Raw genomic sequence first — 19,442 nt, forward strand, 5'->3', positions numbered from 1 at the left:
GGAAAATGTCTGTAAAAAAACAAGACCAACCATAGGTCTATATTCCAAAGCATTCTTGAATTACAACCATTTAAGTTTGTATAGTGATTTTTATGTCTATGCGAAAAAAAGGGGGGGGGGGGGTGACACTTAAGGGGTTAAACACTTGATAGTGTTCTGAACGTTGGTTTAATGAGGTTTTCAATTAGCACAAGAAATCTCATTCAAACTGTGTCACTCAAAGCAAATTATCTTCCAAAACAAAATTGTCATAGATTATGTCGGTAAACCAAGTGTTTGCCAGTGGCAGAACTTACATATTTGCATGTCTAAATTTGTCTGACCATTCAAGTTGCACCTTCTGCAGTTGCTTTCATTCATTTCATCTTCATCGAAACTGATAATATTTTCCAGTATAACACTACATGATTTATTTGTAAAATGATGCCCCTGACTGTAATTGTACAGTTAGTAACTAAATACTAGACAGTCCTTTGGCCAGAATATCGCAGTCATTACCCAACTCTCTCAGCCTAGCAGTAGAGTTTGACATTTAGCAGGATGCCTGGGTGATAATGTAATCTCAAGCCCGTAGAGCTTTTCCATCTGCGTCTCAGTGACAGATTAAACAAACACAGCACTGTGTGGAGCCATCTTCTAATATCCAACCATCTGTGCTGTTTCTAATGAATAATCATCCATCCAGAGCTCACCCTTATGCTCTTTGATTCATTCAAGATACCCTGTGTCCGTCCCTGATGATCTCTCAGATCTCCAGTGTCTTTAACATGCTCTGGGGAATACAGATGTTCTCGTAAATACTAAAACAAGGTCCAATAAAAGTAACAAGGCTTGAGGATACACAGTAGTAGCTTACAACCAGAGCATGAAGTGAGCGGGTTGGTTTATTGCCTGTTTTCATTTGGAATCAGTGAGCAATATCTATTTTCTGTCAGTAATGTTTAAACAATTGACCTCACAGCACTAGAGGTCATGACCTGTGTCTCCAAGGGGTTGTATGTCTTAGCAGACAACAATAAATGTTAAATTATCTAAAACTATCTAACATGGGATGAATAAGAAAGACTGCATCTGGATACCATCTGCAATGCGGTTGAGGCTGGTTTGAATTGAATATCGCCCACTTACAATTACGTTCTAACTTCCTGTAATCGAAAGCAGCATGACAAGAGTGTGCAGTTGTCCTGCTAAAATCTGTATCCAGCAGTCAGTGAACAAATTAACAAGGAATATGGGCTTGTGTTCCAGCAAACAAAAACTCAATTCTTTGGGAAATGGACAGTTTTAAATAAAGGTGGAATATCACTTAACAAATACCCAATCGTATATAAAGGCAAATCGTTTTAGATAGAAACATGTTGTCATTGTATCTTACTAGATTCCCCTACTTCTAATGTTCGTGACAGTAGTCTTCTGTTTCTGGGTGACAAATATACAGCAGTGATAAATGTTTGTCAGTGTAAATAGTATTTGATCTGGGGTCCCATGGGGTTCACACAGGGTGGGTCCCTGGAAAATGGATGCCTTTATCTCACAAATCAAAAATAAATATTTAAGGTTTACTCTTTCAGCAAAATTTGAGGCAACCTGTTTATGGTAACAAGTTAATTTCATCATCCTAAACTAAGATAAAATGTGGCGTTTCCCCAGAAGCCAACACACAAGAACAAGAACATTATTCCTTTCAACACAGTTAATCTGCTTGTTCAATCACACAGTTTAAATACAAAATCACCACCAGATGGAAGTTTTTCCTCCCTGCGATGGTGTCCTATAAATTCCGAGCTGAGATACAAAACTCGTTCTTTAATGTGTGTTGTGTTATACATCTAAAGTAACAGTCCAGCAATAATTATAGTTCTAGTTACAGTAGTTCATGAAAATTTGACAGCAGGATTCATTTTGGGGTTTTTGCCCTAACCAAAATTGGATTTAACTACTACAGGCTGGGCTGGATTATGGGTGGACATTTCCTATACTGGAGCTTACATCATCTGGACCATATAGAATAAATTTTTTAAAATATTTAAATATTTTTTATATATATTTTATATATTTTGAAATGTATTATAAATAAATAACTAAAATGAAATTACTCTTTTTTTCCCCACAGATATACTTGAATTACTTGGCCAACTACATCCCCAATGTGTGGAACTATGAGCGAGGCTGTACCATCTGTGACCAAGACATGGTGGACTTGTCTCAGCTTAAAGTGAGTCATCTAATGAAAGCCACACTGGCTGTTTTTGTTCCTTTTCCTCTCAGCACCAGAAAGATTAAACTGCCATTTAAAACAATGAAACATTTCCAACACTATTAATACATGTTTGTATATGTTAAGTGAATCTTTTTTTTTTTTTTTAGTTTTCACTTTGAGATAAGGTAAAAGAAGAATTTTGTGTTGTTTCCAACAATAACATGCATCTTAAGCACCCTATGTCCTTTTAAACACTCCTCAAAAAATTATAAATGCCCATGAGGAGCCACTTGAGGAAGAGGAAGTTGTACACTGCTGTGGTGCAGGAAATGGCTTTTGGTTTTAGAACGGTTTCACTTACTGGGGTGTTGCTGTTAACCAGACCTCTCTTTAGCGGGCAGCTCAATGTGGGCTTTTATCCACAGGGCAACTTACAGCGGTTGTCCTGGAAATTTGTTGTAGGGTTCAGCTAAGGTTGGCGAAAAGGACTTTGAGTTCTATACATTAAGCTTGAGTTACTGATGCAGAAATAGCTAATTTCTGCTTGTAGTACTTGCTGGTGCAAAATTCACCACAATATTGGAGCTGAATGTTTTTGTTTATCAGCATTTCCTAACACACTGTTAATGTTTTTAGAACATTATCAAAGTCACAATGAAACGGAATCAGCAACAGATATTTCTTTCTGCATTGTGATGCACATTTGAGTAGTATCACTTTACAATAAGGTTCCATTTGTTAACATAAGCCAGCTACATCAGTTAACATGAACTGACAATAAAAAAATAGCATTTATTAATCTTATTTATACATTATTAAAATCTAAAGTTGTATCTGTTAATATTATTTAATGGACCTGAGCTAACATCAACTAACAATTAACAGTTGTAAACAACATGACAACTAAAAAAAAATAGTAAATACTGTAAGAAGTGCTCATTGTTAATTAATGGGATAGTTCACCCCAAAAAAAGAAAATTCTGTCATCATTTACTCACCCTCAAGTTGTTCCAAACCTGTACGAATTTCTTTCTTATGTTGAACACAAAATAAGATATTTTGAAGAATATGGGTAACCAAACAGTTGTGGGGCACCATTGACTTCCATAGTATGGAAAACGAAATACTATGGAAGTCACTCTCAGGTAGAGCCCAAAGCCATTTGTTTTGAGAATAATGGCTGGCTGATGAAGTTATTGGCTGGCTAGCCGGCTCAGCCAAAACCTAAATGGCTGCTGCAGCCGCCAAACTTTTCATAGCTGCAAATGGCTGAAGCTGCCACTTCATGTCCACAGATGTCTATGTTATACTGATTTACTAGATCTCAATATTTCCAAGCAATGCATGGCTTACACTATATTTCTACAAAATGCAATACAATGTAATAAAGAAAACATCAGATTTTACTTTCACAACGTATGTACATATTTATTTTGTAGTCTGTATGCTACTAAACATTTTCAAATAGCCTACAATGTGTTGTGTTTAGGCTAAATGTATGTAGGCTAAGTTGTATACAATAACTTGGCATTATCATGGATGAAGCTTATCATATTACACCTTGAAGGAGCAAGTGATGATCGTTTGCCATTGAGCAGTAGGCCAGTGGAACTAAACATCCATTCCACCGGCACACTAAATGTGTATTTCAGACTTTTTTTCACCACAAGTCTGAAAGAAGACATGTTATTGAAGACAAATATCCAAAAATCTCATTGACCATTGACTCATTGGTCATCAATTGACCAGTAAAAAAAAAAAACGATGTTTTTGCATGCCGTGTCTCGTCTTAATATAAACACTAGACTTGTAGTCAAGACAGCCTAAACCGAGACCAAGACACTACCAAGACCAGAGGGTATCGAGACCAAGACGAGACCAAGAGCAAGACAGACCAAGTCGAGACCAAGTCGAGACCAAGACCGAGACCAAGTCGAGACCGGAGGGGGAAAAAAAACAGACTATCACTAATAAACACACACTGTTATCAGTATTATTTTGGACAAAGTTTTGCACATTTCACTTCAATGTACACTGAAGCATGCTTCGTGAATTAGCAATGTGGAAACGGTGGTTTGTTATTGCAGTAATATCACGTTCAGTGCTATAAATCTCTCCGTTCCAGAATATTTGGTTCATAACATCAATCTTTGATTCAGGTGTTTGTGCAACTGTGCCCTGAAGATTTAACAAAAGTCTGGGTAGGCCTAAGTTAAAAAAAAAATAAAAGTAAATTGGAATTAGTAAAGTATGTGAGAAGTGAGATCAAAATTACCTTGCTTGCTTCTTTCCGCCATTTCACCTGAGTGCGAGAAAAAAATGCATCGCTGCTTCTGTACGGAAAACGAGCAATTTTAATTGGTCGTCAATTCACTGTCCGTCTGTGTATCGTAGCAACGAGCACAAGACTGTGCTTTTATGAATCCAGTGGGAAAATAGATCTTGGGTATTGTTTATATATTTCGTGTGTGTATGTTTCTATGTGATAGAATTATTATTTCATGCAAATAATTCTAGCCGGCTCAGCCAAACTTTATCAGATGGCGGCTCAATTTGGCTTACGAAATTATTGGCTGGCGCCGGCTGAAATTCTAAATGGCGCTAATGGCGGCGCCTGGCGGCGGCTTCGGGGTCTACTCTCAGGAGCTTAGTGAATTCAAGCGTGGTACCGTGATAGGTTGCCACCTGTGCATTTGGGAAATTTCCTGACTACTAAATATTCCACGGTCAACTGTTAGTGGTATTATAACAAAGTAGGAACAACAGAAACTTAGCCAAGAAGTGTTATGCCACGTAAAAATCACAGAGTGGGGTCAGCGCATGCTGAGGCTCACAGTGCGCAGAAGTCGCCATCTTTCTGCAGAGTCAATAGCTACAGACCTCTAAACTTCATGTGACCTTCAGATTAGCTCAAGAACAGTGCGTATAGAGCTTCACGGAATGGGTTTCCATAGCCGAGCAGCTGAATCCAAGCATTACATCACCAAGTGTAATGCAAAGTGTCAGATGCAGTGGTGTAAAGCACGCCACCACTGGACTCTAGAGCAGTGGAGATGTGTTCTCTGGAGTGACGAATCGAACTTCTGTTTGGCAATCCGATGGACGAGTCTGGGTTTGGCGGTTGCCAGGATAACGGTACTTGCCTAACTGCATTGTGCAAAGTGTAAAGTTTGGTGGAGGGGGATTATGGTGTGGGGTTGTTTTTCAGGGGTTGGGCTTGGCCTCTTAGTAGTTCCATTGAAATTAATTCTTAATGCTGAAGCATACCAAGGAATTTTGGACAATGTCATGCTCTCATCTTTGTGGGAACAGTTTGGGGATGGCCCCGTCCTGTACCAACATGACTGCGCACCAGTGCACAAAGCAAGGTGCATAAAGACATGGATGTGTGAGTTTGGTGTGGAGGAACTTGACTGTACTGCACAGAGTCCTGACCTCAACCCGATAGAACCTTTGGGATGAATTTGAATGGAGACTGCAAGCCAGGCCTTCTCGTCCAACATCAGTGCCTGATCTGACCAATGCGCTTCTAGTAGGGCCGGGACGGTTACCACATTACCGCAATACCGCGGTCACGTGACTCCAACCGCGGGTTTGAGCTCGTCACCGTCATCACCGCAAAAAAACAAAAACAAAACATTGGCCCGCACATGTGTGCACGTTGTGTCTAATAATATGGATTCATTGATTCTAATGAAATGGATTATTTCTAATGATAGTGTGTCTTACATGGATTCAAGGTTTTCTAAACAAAACTTATCATCAAAAGATGGAGCAAATCTGACCTTTCGCGAGTTGGGGAGCGCAATGTTCCATGACACATAATAAGATTACATTCCTATTAGAGATGCGCGGATGGGCTATTATTATTTCATCCGCAACGGAACCGCATCACAAAACTCATCATCTGTCCGCCATCCATCCGCACCAACATTTTTTTTTAATTAATTTTCTTTTTTTGATTTTCGTATTTAAAGCGGTTTACCGCTATACCGCGGGAATATCTTGCTTCTCAACCGCGGTTAGAAAAAATTCATACCGCCCCAGCCCTAGCTTCTAGAAGAATGGTCGAAAATTCCTATAAACACACTCCTAAACCTTGTGTAAAGCCTTACCAGAAGAGTTGAAGCTGTTATAACTGCAAAGGGTGGGCGAACTCCATAGTAAACCATACGAATTAAGAATGGGATGTTATTAAAGTGAATGTTCATGTAAAGGCAGACGTCCCAAAACTTTTGGCAATATAGTGTATGTCAGGGCTATTCAATTAGCTTCATTCGTGGGCCGGATTATTAAATCGAAAAGTTGAGGTGGGCTGATGGGTTTTGCTTATATATTGAAACATAACAGTATCAATAAGTAAGCTAAAGTAAACATAAAAGTATTGTATTTACTTAGAAATGTGGTACCCAACAGTATGCAGATTTATAAGACCATAATAAATAACTTATTTACAGCTATGTACAAATACATGAATTATAAATGATCATAGCTATTGTTAAGAATTATTTATTAATAATTATTATAGGCTTAAATTAAAATATTCTGACAGTGAGACTTCGTAACCATAGGTAAAACCATGCATGGCTACTTACTCACTCACACTGTATAATAAATGCCTAAACAGGTAAAAACTACACACACAATTAATTATATATTCCTCTACCCGCCTAATAAATCTGATGCAATATAAATGATTATAACATATATTCAATATAAATATTCCACATTTCTCCCCAAACCATGGAAAATTACTACAGTACATTCACGGTAACTGTTTGTAAGGGTGATTAGGGATTTATAGTCTTCTAACTTCATTCATTGCACAATATTTCTGCTATTTACCTCATCAGTCGTGTTGGAAATGTTGAGGCTGTTCCATCCGATTTAAAACTAGTTAAAATCATTGAGTGATTTGTGGTTTGTAACAGAGAGATGTGTCAGACTGAAACGCTTCTCACTGGATGTCGCAAAGCGGTTTAATAATCGTGTCCGGGACCGGGAGTAAACGCAACTCCTTTAAGCTTGCGTTCCGTTATCCACTGGGCCGTGCTGCGTAGTTCGACGTAAACTCGTGAAACAACTGAAAACAGCGCTATTTGTTCTCTATTTGTTTTTACTGACCGAGAAACAGCTTCAGATGATTCAGTGACAGAACGGCCCGAACGAATCTGAATCGTTTCAGACCGTTATGCAAGAGCGTTTGGCCAATTCATGGAAAGGAAATAATCAAACAAAAGAATGATTAATTCACGAATGATTGATATCGCTGGTTCAGTCTACAGAAATACTGGACACACATGCTGAAACATTCGGACTGAAAACGTTTCTCAGGTCAGTCGGAGCACTCATGGTACACTCACAGTGCGTATAGCCATACAGCTGCAGGCGCCACTGCGGCCACACGCATATCTGACCAAATTTTGTGAACTTTTTCTTCTAAAGTGTAGGCAACTCAGAAGCGAAGACCAGGAGACTCGGGTGTATCTTTTAAGCAGGGTACTTTTTTGCTGTTGCATCGCTGTAGTATTCCCAAGTCTGAACTCAATAGCTCAGCACAGTGTTATATACTTTCAAGGGGGAGGGATTTACATATAGGTGGGGACAATCTGAACAAAGCATGTAAATGGAGTACAGTAGTCAGCCCGTTACCGGTCCTAATCCAATCAGCATAACTATTCAAACAGTGAGACTCAAAAACAGGAATGGCAGAACAGAAACAGAAACTCTCCCGCTGAGACAGAAGCTACCAAGAGTTTCAGTAATCTGCTTACAATATAGAGAAACAGGAATGGCAGGCTCGATAGAGAGCAGTAATCTGACAAATACAGAAAACAGGATTGGCTGGACTCTCTTACTGATAACTCTGATATCATCATTTATAACCTTAAATGCTAAATTAAATTTACTCTACCTTAATTTTTAATGTGATGTTATGTAAAGAAAATAGGATCAGCAGATCTTAAACCTATTCTTAAATTTGTAATCCTTCACTTATTTTACCTTATCAATCCGCATATGAGATATGTAATCAATGCTGTATTGTGAGTTTAGTCACGACTGATGGCATTGTTAGGCTCGATGCGAAATGGAGTAAATTAAACAGCATCAAGGAATGTATCAACTATATTTTTTCTTAGTCTGTTAAGGTGAAAAGTATCTAAAGATATAAGATATACTTGGGCTGTACCTTGCATTAAACACGGATGGCAAGACCATTTTTCATTTCGGTCATTGACAGATGACTGGTCAAGTGAAACGAGAAGCCTAGTTTTAACACATCAGATACATTTGATTTAATGCTAAAAAGCACTGTAAAGGCTGATGATGAGATGAGGCCCAGCTCAAAGTCTGTTGTTTGTCGAGGAAGTGGCCAGGTCGTACCACTCTCATCTGCTCAGTGGGTTTGGACTGGTTGTTGAAAAAAGGAACGAGAGTTCAAATTCTCATACTGCTTCTGCAGAGGTTGAAAGGGCCCCATTAAAGGAAACTGTCCTGGTCTAGACTCCGCAGAATCCCCTGTGTCTCCTGTTTAGTCCCTGCTCTACTGTCGGTAACAATTTAAAGACATTTGGCTCGATTCTAGGACACTCCCTTCAGGAACCCAAAGCCAAGGTCGGAACTGGGAAATTACATGGTGCCAGTCAGCTCCCGTTTCATCTAGTGAGCTATGTAGACTGGTCAAGAACCACAAAAGTACTGGTGACCGATCCATGTAACCTTAAGCTCAATGTCATGGGAAAGAAGCTTCTACTTTCTCTAAGACCTCCAGCAGCGCCTCTTACTATGTGAGAAATAGGGCTGGATGGGTATATTATTTTGCTATACCATAATAAGTGTGTAGGACAGGACAGCTTTTCATTATTTACATGCGAGAGAGAAACGTAAAGAAATGTGAAAATAGAGCGATAACAAGCCAGGATAAGGGAAATCTTATTTAGAGGCGCTATAGAAATCAACTGATACGGTCACAGGTGGGGTATAGGCTATTAGCTATTTTACTACTGTTTGATTGTAGTTTATCCTTTCAGAATTAATAGTTGTTTTACTCTTTTATGTCTTTTGGTTTTTCATTTAAGTGTTACAGTACATAATGTGAGACTGCTTTTGCACTGATAGTAGACTGTTTTTTATGAATAACCTCATCTTTTTTTGCATCTATGAAATAAAGAGACACAATAATCAAATTAGATTAAGTATCTTTTGTTTTTCAAATATTTAATTCACTGATTTATTAAAAAAATAAGCATTACCACATGTTATTAAGTATGAATCTGTGTGGCTATCCATCCTTCGGCCCAAGGAGAATGGTTGGAGGAACATGGTTATTAAAAAAGAAACATTTAGTTGATTTTTCCAGCAAAATATGTATGTTGCAATACACAATCACTGTGCAATAAAATGACTCCTGCTGTGATATGTTTTGACCAGACTTTTCTCTTTATCTAAACAGGAATTTCCACAAGTGACTGTTGGTGTATACATCGAGCAGCCAACTCCATTCCTGCCAGAGTTCTTTGAACGGATCCTAAATTTAGATTATCCCAAAGATAAACTGAATGTCTTTGTTCATAACAGTGTGAGTGTCTGGCTGACAAAGCAATGAGAGGCATTTTACCTTTTGGATTTTAGAGTCTGTCTTTGACCGTTCTTGTTCCATGTCTTGTTCTTTAGGAGGTTTACCATGAGAAGCACATACAGAAGTTTTGGGAAGAGAACAAGAAGGTATTCCGCAGTTTTAAGGTTGTTGGCCCCGAGGAGAGCTTAACTCAAGGAGAAGCAAGGGACATGGGAATGTAAGCGTCCCTTTAATTTAAGAGTGACTTTTGAAAATATGCAAATATCTAAGTAAATTACAATGCAAATCTGAGCAATTTAAGCTCTAACTCCTGATCAAAGATAAATACAAACCTTTGCCACATGTCAGCACACTTTCAGCTCCTTACAAATAAAAAACACAGGAACAACTTCCGACTTGCCACAAAGTACTATATCTGCCCCTCTTATAGCAATGTACCAACAAAACACAGAAGACACTCCTGTGAAACCTTCTATTTGCACTCAGTTTAGCACTGCTGTCTACAAGATTCCCAGCTCGGCTCCAGAACCCTTTCAATCTGCTTGTACATGATGGCTTTCATATAGTGACCCCAAAAGAAATGAACACACTTAACAAAAGTATTAATGTCATAGTATTTTCTCAATCGACTTTCCTGAGGCTTTTTCACAATTACTTATAACCAGCTGGTTCCAATGTAATCATTGCTGTTTGTTTAACGGCCGTTTCACACCGCAAGCATGAGCGGTAAGCACGTCAGCGCAACTACATCGTCACTGAAGCTGCAGACGCGCGCGAGTATTCACACTGGAAGCGTTTGTACAGCGTCACAATAGCGGCTCCCAGGCTACACATAAAGCTACATATAAGCAAGCATTTCTTTACAAGGACTTTTGAAAATTTTGTTTTTAGAATTTGGTGGTCATAAACACATTTGAAGTTTGTTCAAAGCCCAAACTGAATAATTAAAAACAAGTTTGATGGGTACATTTTCTATAAAATGTTATTTTCTTTATGTTAGTCTTCATTTCCTTTTCTGACATACTGCAATTCTTGTTAAAACACACTAGACATGCAAATTCTATGCGTTTTGGGCACTTTTTGTGTGAAATCATATTAATTGTGTCCATCAAAAGTGTGCTTTCACTTTAATTGAGCGTGAGCAGCGCAGCAAAAATAGACTCGAAGCCGAAACCCCCGCTTCACTGCTGCTCACGCGACGCTCCTGCTTGACGCTCACGCGCTGTTCCTGCTCGTGGTGTGAACGCACTCATTGATTAACATGCACGCCGAAAAAAATACGCGCTGCTCACGCGCTGCTCACGCTTGCGGTGTGAAACGGCCGTAAGTGTCACTACTACTAATGTTCATATTCAGGAAACCCTGAAACTCAGATATTAAATTTCAGTTTTAGATTTGCACAGACAATCCCAATAACTAACATCCATTTTAGTGAATATATTTGAGGGTATATGACTTCATATGTTTTGGACTACTCAATGGGATGTGTAAATACATATGTTGATTATCTTAGCTGGTCCTGATGCTATTTTCACTGCATGTCTGTGTGTGGCATTAGTGGCTGCTGCCATGGTGATATCACTCACGTTGTTTGTCTTAATTAGTAGGTTCCAAAAATGCTGGTTTGCATAAGACGTCAGAGCAGACATTAAAAAAATGTTTGTTTCAGACACCTACTATTGTGCTTTAGAGCCGAACATAGAGGAATATTCATAATACATTTGAACAGAATGACACTCAAATGAACCTCACTAAAAGACACTTGGATTGTCCTTTGCTTAATGCAATTATCAACTTTGTCTCAGATATTATTCTAAAATACCTTGTACTATGGGACAAAAGGTCTCATACAATTTGGTTTTGGATGAGTATGTTGAGAAATGTTTGCGTTTATATTCAGATCTCTGACTTCTGACTTCCTCGCAGACTTTGGTAACTTTGCAAATATGAGCAGTTTTTCAAAATTCTGAGAAAAAAACATTTTTTTTTGATTTTTTATGAAACCTACCCACATTCAAGTGTTGATTAAAAAAGAATGCAGAAAGCTAGAATCAATTGTTTTCTTTTGTTTAAAAGCAGATGCTCTATTATTTCTTTTGAAATATTGCATGTTGAGATATTCATAAAATATACAAAAAATATATTTTTTGTATAAGATATACAAAAAATATTCTGAGGATATTCCATATTCATGGATTTTTGGTAAAAATGATCAATAGCGCTATCGGTGGTTGGCAACTTAAAAAAAAAATTCTACTGGGGAAAGAGTTAAATAAGAATGGTGATCTTTGCATGTAAAGAGGTTGAGAGAATCAACATTGCACAGAATGTTTCCAATATTAATAACACCCTCATTGCTTTCTTACAGGGATTTGTGCCGAAAGGATCTTTCTTGTGATTATTACTTCAGCATTGATGCAGATGTGATGCTCACCAACCGACAGACGCTGAAACTCCTCATCGAGCAAAACAGGTAGCTTCACTTTGATGCTAAGCATTTCAATACTCTGGAATCTTCCACAGTAACTGTTTTGTCTGAGGGAAAGGACTTGAATCCCTCAAGTGCTAAAACCACAGGAACATTGCAGCCGACTGAATGCAAATCCCTTACCGTTTAAAAATAAGCATGGGTGGCTTCCTGTTTTCCCATGGCACATAGAAACAGTCTGCTCTATATCGCATCAACTCTTAAAATGGCACTTGACTCAAACTAAAAAACAAGCCCGAACTCAGTCACATTTAACGTGACATCCTAAGCGCTCTTTCGGATGACTATAGAGGAAGCCCTTTTTGGATATTTTGAGAGGTCTTGGGAACTCTCTCTGCTGGCCTCTGGCTTCTGTAACTGGTGACCGTAGAAATGTGGAATTTTACTTGCTTGCTTTCACATCATTGACCAACACTATAATTTCCACTAATGTGTTTTGAATGACATGTTTACCTCAGTAAAATATTTTGTATGCTTGTAGAGTTTAAGGTCACACTAGATGTGAAGGCTTGACTGTGTTACTTCAGGGTCACTCTAATGATTATAGAAACGATACCATATAAAACTGCTCTCGTGTTCCTGAATAAAAGGATGCACTCTTCACAACCTCACACAAGAAAATGTTCTCACTTGAATCATCTTAACCACTTGTGCTATGTTAGAGCAATATGGTATAGTGTCATCTTGCAAAAATTCAGCACATCAAATCTACACCTGTTTTGTGGTTATCTTTCAGCATCAGATTTTCTTGTAGGCCTTCTTAGTAGACCTACAGTATATTGTACATTTATGAGCTGATGCTGATTTTTGTTTCATTTATCTTTCTCCACCTCAGAAAAATAATTGGCCCTCTTGTCACCCGTCACGGAAAACTGTGGTCCAACTTTTGGGGAGCCCTGAGCCTAGATGGTTATTATGCAAGATCTGAGGACTACATTGACATCGTGCAAGGAAAGCGTGTGTGAGTGACTTGAGGGAATGTGATTAAGAAATTATTGAGATCTAAAATGTCAGTGTATATAATCTTATTAGACAATTAAGAAAATGCATAATTATCCTTCTCCGAATCAAAAAGAGGCTCTTTTAAAACTCAGATTGCTTTTTAGCATGCACATTTCTCACCAGACCACTTATTTAACAAAGTCAATCTATTTTAATCTATCTATTAAAAATGTGACTATTTAATACCAAACATGGTTTCTATTCTCATTGGCCAATGATTAATTTACATATGCACACACACACACACACACACACATTTCAGTATCTTTGTCGGGACTCCATAGACATAATGATTTTTATACTGTAGAAACTGTATATATTCTAATCTATACCTTAAACCTAACCTTCACAGAAAACTTTCTGCATTTTTACATTTTCATTAAAAACATCACAGTATGATTTATAAGCTGTTTTTGCTCATTAGGACCAAAACATTTCCCCACAAAGACAAGGATTTCGGGTCCCCACAAAGATCGCAATACCTGAAATCCTTCTTTGTGTGGACATTTTGTCTCCATGATGTAGGGTTTCCCAGAGCCACACACAAGCAAATAACCCGTCAAAAGTTTAGAATAATAGCAATTTTTTTTAACAGACTCTTATGCTCACCAAGGCAGCATTTATTTGATAAAAATACAGTACATACTGTAATATTATGACACATTATTACGAATTTAAATAACTGTTTTTTTATTTTAATATACATTTTTTAGAATTTTAAAATGTAATTTATGTCATGACGCAACACCAATCAGGATTGGATTAGTTTCATTCATACTTCAGAGGTGCACGCTAAGGGAGCGTCACCAAAGAGTCGTTTTCAACAACGCAGTGCGAGTTTCCTCGCAAGGGAACAGTTGTGCTGCTTAATATTTTTGTTGAATATATAAGTCAAATCTTTTGTCTTTTCTTGTGTAAATAGTGGTTTGTGGAACATCCCCTTTATGGCCCACATCTACCTCATTAAGGGCCAGACTCTGAGGAATGAATTCAAAGGGAGGAATGTCTTTGTGTTGGAGAGACTGGACCCTGACATGGCCATGTGCAGGAATGCCCGAGACTTGGTATGACCGCTGGAACACAAAGCTGTACATTTATAATAAAAATTGAATCTAGATCAGCAAAATTATATAATTTATCTAATGATAGTCTGGGGTTTCAAGTATTTAGGTATGCAATGTCAATTTAATATAATTTGTATCTGTGTAATTAATATAAAAAATGAATGCTAACTAAAAAAATGTTATATATTTAATATTGTATTTAATATATAAAGGCCCAGTTTCACAGACGGGGGGTTTCAAGTATTTAGGTATGCAATGTCAATTTAATATAATTTGTATCTGTGTAATTAATATAAAAAATGAATGCTAACTAAAAAAATTTTATATATTTAATATTGTATTTAATATATAAAGGCCCAGTTTCACAGACGGGGCTTAGACTAAGCTAGGATTAGGCCTTAAATCAATTAGGACATTTAAATAGCTTTTATAAATGTGTATTTGAAAAAAAAAAAATATATTACTGGTGTGCATCTTGTGACAAAACAATGGCACTGACATATTTTAAGAAATACCAGTGCAAGTTGCTCTCATTTAAAATGCTCAAACATGCATTTTAGTCTCGGACTAGCTTAGACCTGGTCTGTGAAACTGGGGGTTAATGTTTAAGTTAAGCTCTATCAACAGCATAAATGACATACTGTTTATTAATAAGAAATAAAATTAACATTTAAAGTAATGCGCTTACAATGGAAAACTGTTAAAATACATACCATTTCAAAAATAGTCAACATTTTATGTGCTATCATGAGTGGTATAATTGATAACTACCTTTTCTGTGCAAAGTTATGGCCAATATTTCAAGTTTTATCTTCAACATTTAGAGTCCGTTATCTCGGAAACATGATACACACACAAAGTATGTTTACATTACACTTTTTACTGCTTACAAATACTGTTTACATCTTACATTCAAACTCCACCCACATGAATTATGTTAGTAACATATCACTAGTTAATCCAGTGCTAAATCCAGTTATCCAATTAACTCATCTAGAATACATTTCCCCATAAACTTCCATTGTACATTCATTACTGTTAATAAGATCTTTGTTTTTTACAAACTGAGGGATCAGTCCCCATTGTCTTTGGTAACTGACAGCATGTTACAGATTCTGTTGATAGAATTTGAGTTTGACTAAGGGGGAATGTAAGAAGGTGGATAATAAAGTTTAACCTCTTAAACAGCCATTGTTCTGTATTAGTTTGCATTTGACATTTTAGCCTGATTTCTCATTGCTTTTAAACATCTGCTGCACTTCTGTGACCAAGATGTAACTGGCAAGTAGTCAAAGTATATCAGTGTGCTGTTGTGAAGGCATGACCTCTCTGTCCTTTTATGGCAGCCTCTGTGATGCATTCAATCATTATCATTTTCCTCTCTCCCTTTTTCACAAGTAACATGACATTGAACCGATGGGAATGTCTGGCTGTGTGCTTTTGCCTCTCTTTAAACATCCTACACCACTAATAACTAACTCTGCTCTTTTTCTAACTAAAATACTTCCTGTCTACTGCTTAGGACACCTTAAGGCAGTGCACAGCTCTTTTGTAAACAGAAAATCAGCCAACTAAAACACAGGCACCTCAACTGTCCTAAATGGGCATTCTTCCCTAATATGCGAATTTATTAATCTCCCTCTGTTACTCACACTGTTTATGTCTCATTATATAATTTACATGGTGCTTTTCCTTCGTTTTAGACAGTACACAGAGAAAGAGAATCTCCTTCTCCGGAAAGATTCCATATGCTCAGACCCCCAAAGGTTCCTCTTGTTTTGATTATTCTATTTTATATCATTTAAGATTCAAATGTTTTAAAGCAAGGCGTCTTTTTTCCAAATGTTTATAAAGTTATATTCCAGCCATACTAAAATACTAAATGAAGTAATAAATGCATATTTTTGGAAGTAAAAGGCCCACTAACATTTAGTATTTGCTTGCATTGTTGTCGGATTACAGAACATGTAATCAAAAGGAAAGTGTAAACCAGATTTGAGAAATTACTATGCATGTGGAAAAACCATAAACCTCCATTTTATGCTCAGTGTGGTTGTTTCATGGTTTTTGTCTATTCCACATTTTTATGTACATGTCATAATACAAACATTTGATTTAAACATAACGCCATTTTTAGAATACATCTTGCACTGACAGCTAACCAGCGGAACCCTTTGGGAAATTGACGCCATTGTTTTCATAAACTACCTCTGCTTTTTGATGGGGTTAACTTGGACAAAGCACCAGATTATATATATATATACATATACATATACACAGAACCATAAAATGAAACACCTCTCTTGAGTTAAGCGGTGGAAAAGCCAATGAAGGATCTAATAGATCCCTCTTGGCTCTCAACGAAGGCGGTCGCATTTTCTCTCCCTCTCCCTCCCCTCGCCTCTCCTGCTTTGCTTCTCTCGTCACGTCTACTGTCTTGTACTTTGAGAGACCCTCGCTACACTGCTCTCCAAAACCAAGAAATTATGGATTTGATCAACTGGTCTCTCAACGCAATTGACACCATCTTCTCGACGAGAAGCTTGGGTTCGGGGGAACCTGACTGCCCTGCCGGGACGTTCGCAGCTGGCTACACGATGGACGCGTGGGAGAGGTGGCGGGTCGTGTGTCTGGCGGCTCTTTCCGTGGAGGACGTTGAAGATATCTACCTATTCGGCACCATGATAACAGGTCTTCTGCTGATTGGATTAGGCATTGCCCTGGTTTACCGAGGAACTAAGGAGACGGTGACAGCTGTCAAAAGCCCCGCAAGGCTGCCCGTGATGATTGAAGCGGTGGGCAGAGCTGTCTGCACTCAGACTGGGTCTATGAACCACAATATGGATAACATCATGGAGAAGCTCACAGCTTTGCAAAGGCAAATGGATCGTTTCAGAGACCAAAACGGACCAGGAGAATAGCCTGCATAAATTGAATGCGGCTACTCGCCCGAAGACCAAACAATCCCAATCTTATCTGTTTCGGCACCCCCCTACCAGCACTGGCCTTGGCCAAGGCCGCTGCTGGAACAACAACTCTCCCGGAAGAGCACTGCAGTGAGCCGCTCTTGCATTCCTTCCCCGACTCCTCAGACACCTGCTGATTGTTGACTCTGCCTGGGACATGATCAAGGTTGTCTCCATGGCAACTTGCTGTGTATCGCTATGACAATCCTGCGGACTGAGGCTCCTAGATTATGGTGCTGGCTTAGCGACTCTCTCCAGGCCTACACACACATGAACTTACACATACACAGATATGCACCTAACCCACACCCCATCCCACGCCTTCGCCGCTTCGTACCCCCAGTCTGACAGGCGGGTCTGTGACCAGCGCCATAATGGCTGCAGGACCGGATGCTGCTTGCCTAGGCTGGACTACCTCCATCCCCCACTCCCCACCATGTTGCAATGTCTTGTTTGTAGAGTGTACTGTTTATGTGCTAATGTTGCTGAGGTGTTTTTTCCTGTTCCCAGACTGTTCTCCTTACAGGAGCATAGTCTGGGGGTCGCCTTTTTTTTCTCCTCACCTCTCCTCATGTCATGCTGTTTTTTTGTTTTTCTCAAGTTGGCGCTGAATATAGCAGCCTCGGTAACACCTTATTACCAAAGCAAATTCCTTGTATGTGCACAACACTACTTGGCAATAAAAATTCTTGATTCTTGATTCTAGATATCCTGCATTATAGTTTTCCCTGCAGTGACCCTCTCCCAAGCACACAAATACCAATAACATGAAACTTACCCTCATGAGCTTCAAGACTTATCTCAGCCTAGCTACTTATGTAGCACTTATTACTTTTGTATTTTTAGATTGGATTCAACAATTATGCTAATATTTTTGAGATTGGTGCAGCATGATTTGGAAAAACCTAGACTGAGAGTAAGCCTTGGATCTTCCCACATTTAGATGCAAGAAACCTGGTCCCTGCTTGTAGTATAATACACAGGAATGTTGATTCCTGGAGTTGCACTTTTCCCTGTGTTCCCGTTCCATTCCCTCTCAAAGCCGTTTCCAAAATCTGTCCTCCATTGTTATTGATCACACATTATTTATAACAGATGATGACGCTTTTTTGTGATTTTTTTTATCATTGACTTTAAAATATTAGGGTTTTGTTTATTGCTTATTTTACATGTACATGTGTATTTTTTTCTTTGAATTGTGAATGTTCGACTTTTTGCCATTATAAATATAATTTGTAGTATCTAACTACATTTTCTTTGTCCGCTACAGGGAGTTTTCATGTATGTTACAAATCGTCATGAGTTTGGAAGGCTTATTTCTACTGCCAGCTATAACACATCCCATTATAACAATGACCTTTGGCAAATATTTGAAAACCCTCAGGTGAGTGACTACACAATTTTTGATCGAATGTTGTCTGTATACAAAGTGTCTGTTACAAAAACCCAGAAGTTCTCATTTAGTAGTCCATTTGTCATCAGTAATGAAGTGGAGTACTGATGGGGTAAACATGAGTCTGTGTTGACCTCCATCTCTGTTTTAGTCTGATAAGCTTCTCAGCATTCATTCGGCAGACAATGTTTGCAATGAAGGTCAATGAATGGCTCAAGTACTAATTCTCTTTCTTTTACACAGGACTGGAGAGAGAAATACATCCATCCCAACTACACTCGAATTTTTACTGACAACCTCTTGGAGCAGGTATTTATTAATTTAGTAGATGCTGTTCTGGTAGAGTGGGATAAATCATTCCACCATGGATGTACATAATGAACTTAATATTCCGGAAAGAGACTTCATTCACTCTCTTATCAACCAGACTTATCGGAAAGATTTGCAAAATTGGATGTAATTAGGAGGCCACAAATGCAGAACTAGTGGTTGTTCTATAGTCAAGCATCAGTATCTTGAACTTCACAATCAGTGAAGCAAGGCAAGTAGTGTTTAGCACAGACCCTTTTGAAGACCAAATTAACCACATGTGCAGTTTAAGTGGGGGCAGTATGAACTGGAGGGGCTAAAAGTGTAAATCTGCATGTCTGGACAGCCTTTGCAATGGTGAGTGAAGCTAAACTGGTCATCAAACACTACCTTCAAATTCTTGTCTGACCTGGATGTGATTTTCTGAACTATGATGCTGAA

The 19,442-nt window shown here is 38.4% G+C and overlaps 1 protein-coding gene across 2 annotated transcripts in view; it reads left to right on the forward strand.

Annotated features, from left to right (window-relative positions):
• Nucleotides 1–19,442, forward strand: part of plod2 (procollagen-lysine, 2-oxoglutarate 5-dioxygenase 2) — a 65,303-nt gene that overhangs the window by 29,111 nt on the left and 16,750 nt on the right. Inside the window, exons 8-16 of one of the 2 annotated variants that reach the window (XM_077244157.1) lie at nt 2,114–2,215; nt 9,654–9,779; nt 9,875–9,996; nt 12,148–12,252; nt 13,103–13,228; nt 14,192–14,333; nt 16,037–16,099; nt 18,570–18,683; nt 18,936–19,001. In XM_077244157.1, coding sequence (XP_077100272.1) covers nt 2,114–2,215; nt 9,654–9,779; nt 9,875–9,996; nt 12,148–12,252; nt 13,103–13,228; nt 14,192–14,333; nt 16,037–16,099; nt 18,570–18,683; nt 18,936–19,001 — 966 coding nt within the window. The remainder of the gene's footprint in view (nt 1–2,113; nt 2,216–9,653; nt 9,780–9,874; nt 9,997–12,147; nt 12,253–13,102; nt 13,229–14,191; nt 14,334–16,036; nt 16,100–18,569; nt 18,684–18,935; nt 19,002–19,442) is intronic. The other variant, XM_077244158.1, reaches the window with a different exon arrangement.

This window comes from Siphateles boraxobius, unplaced genomic scaffold, assembly GCF_051911475.1.
Source record: "Siphateles boraxobius isolate OS27281-9 unplaced genomic scaffold, OSU_SipBor_1 26, whole genome shotgun sequence".
In the NCBI taxonomy this organism is placed as follows: Eukaryota; Metazoa; Chordata; class Actinopteri; order Cypriniformes; family Leuciscidae; genus Siphateles; species Siphateles boraxobius.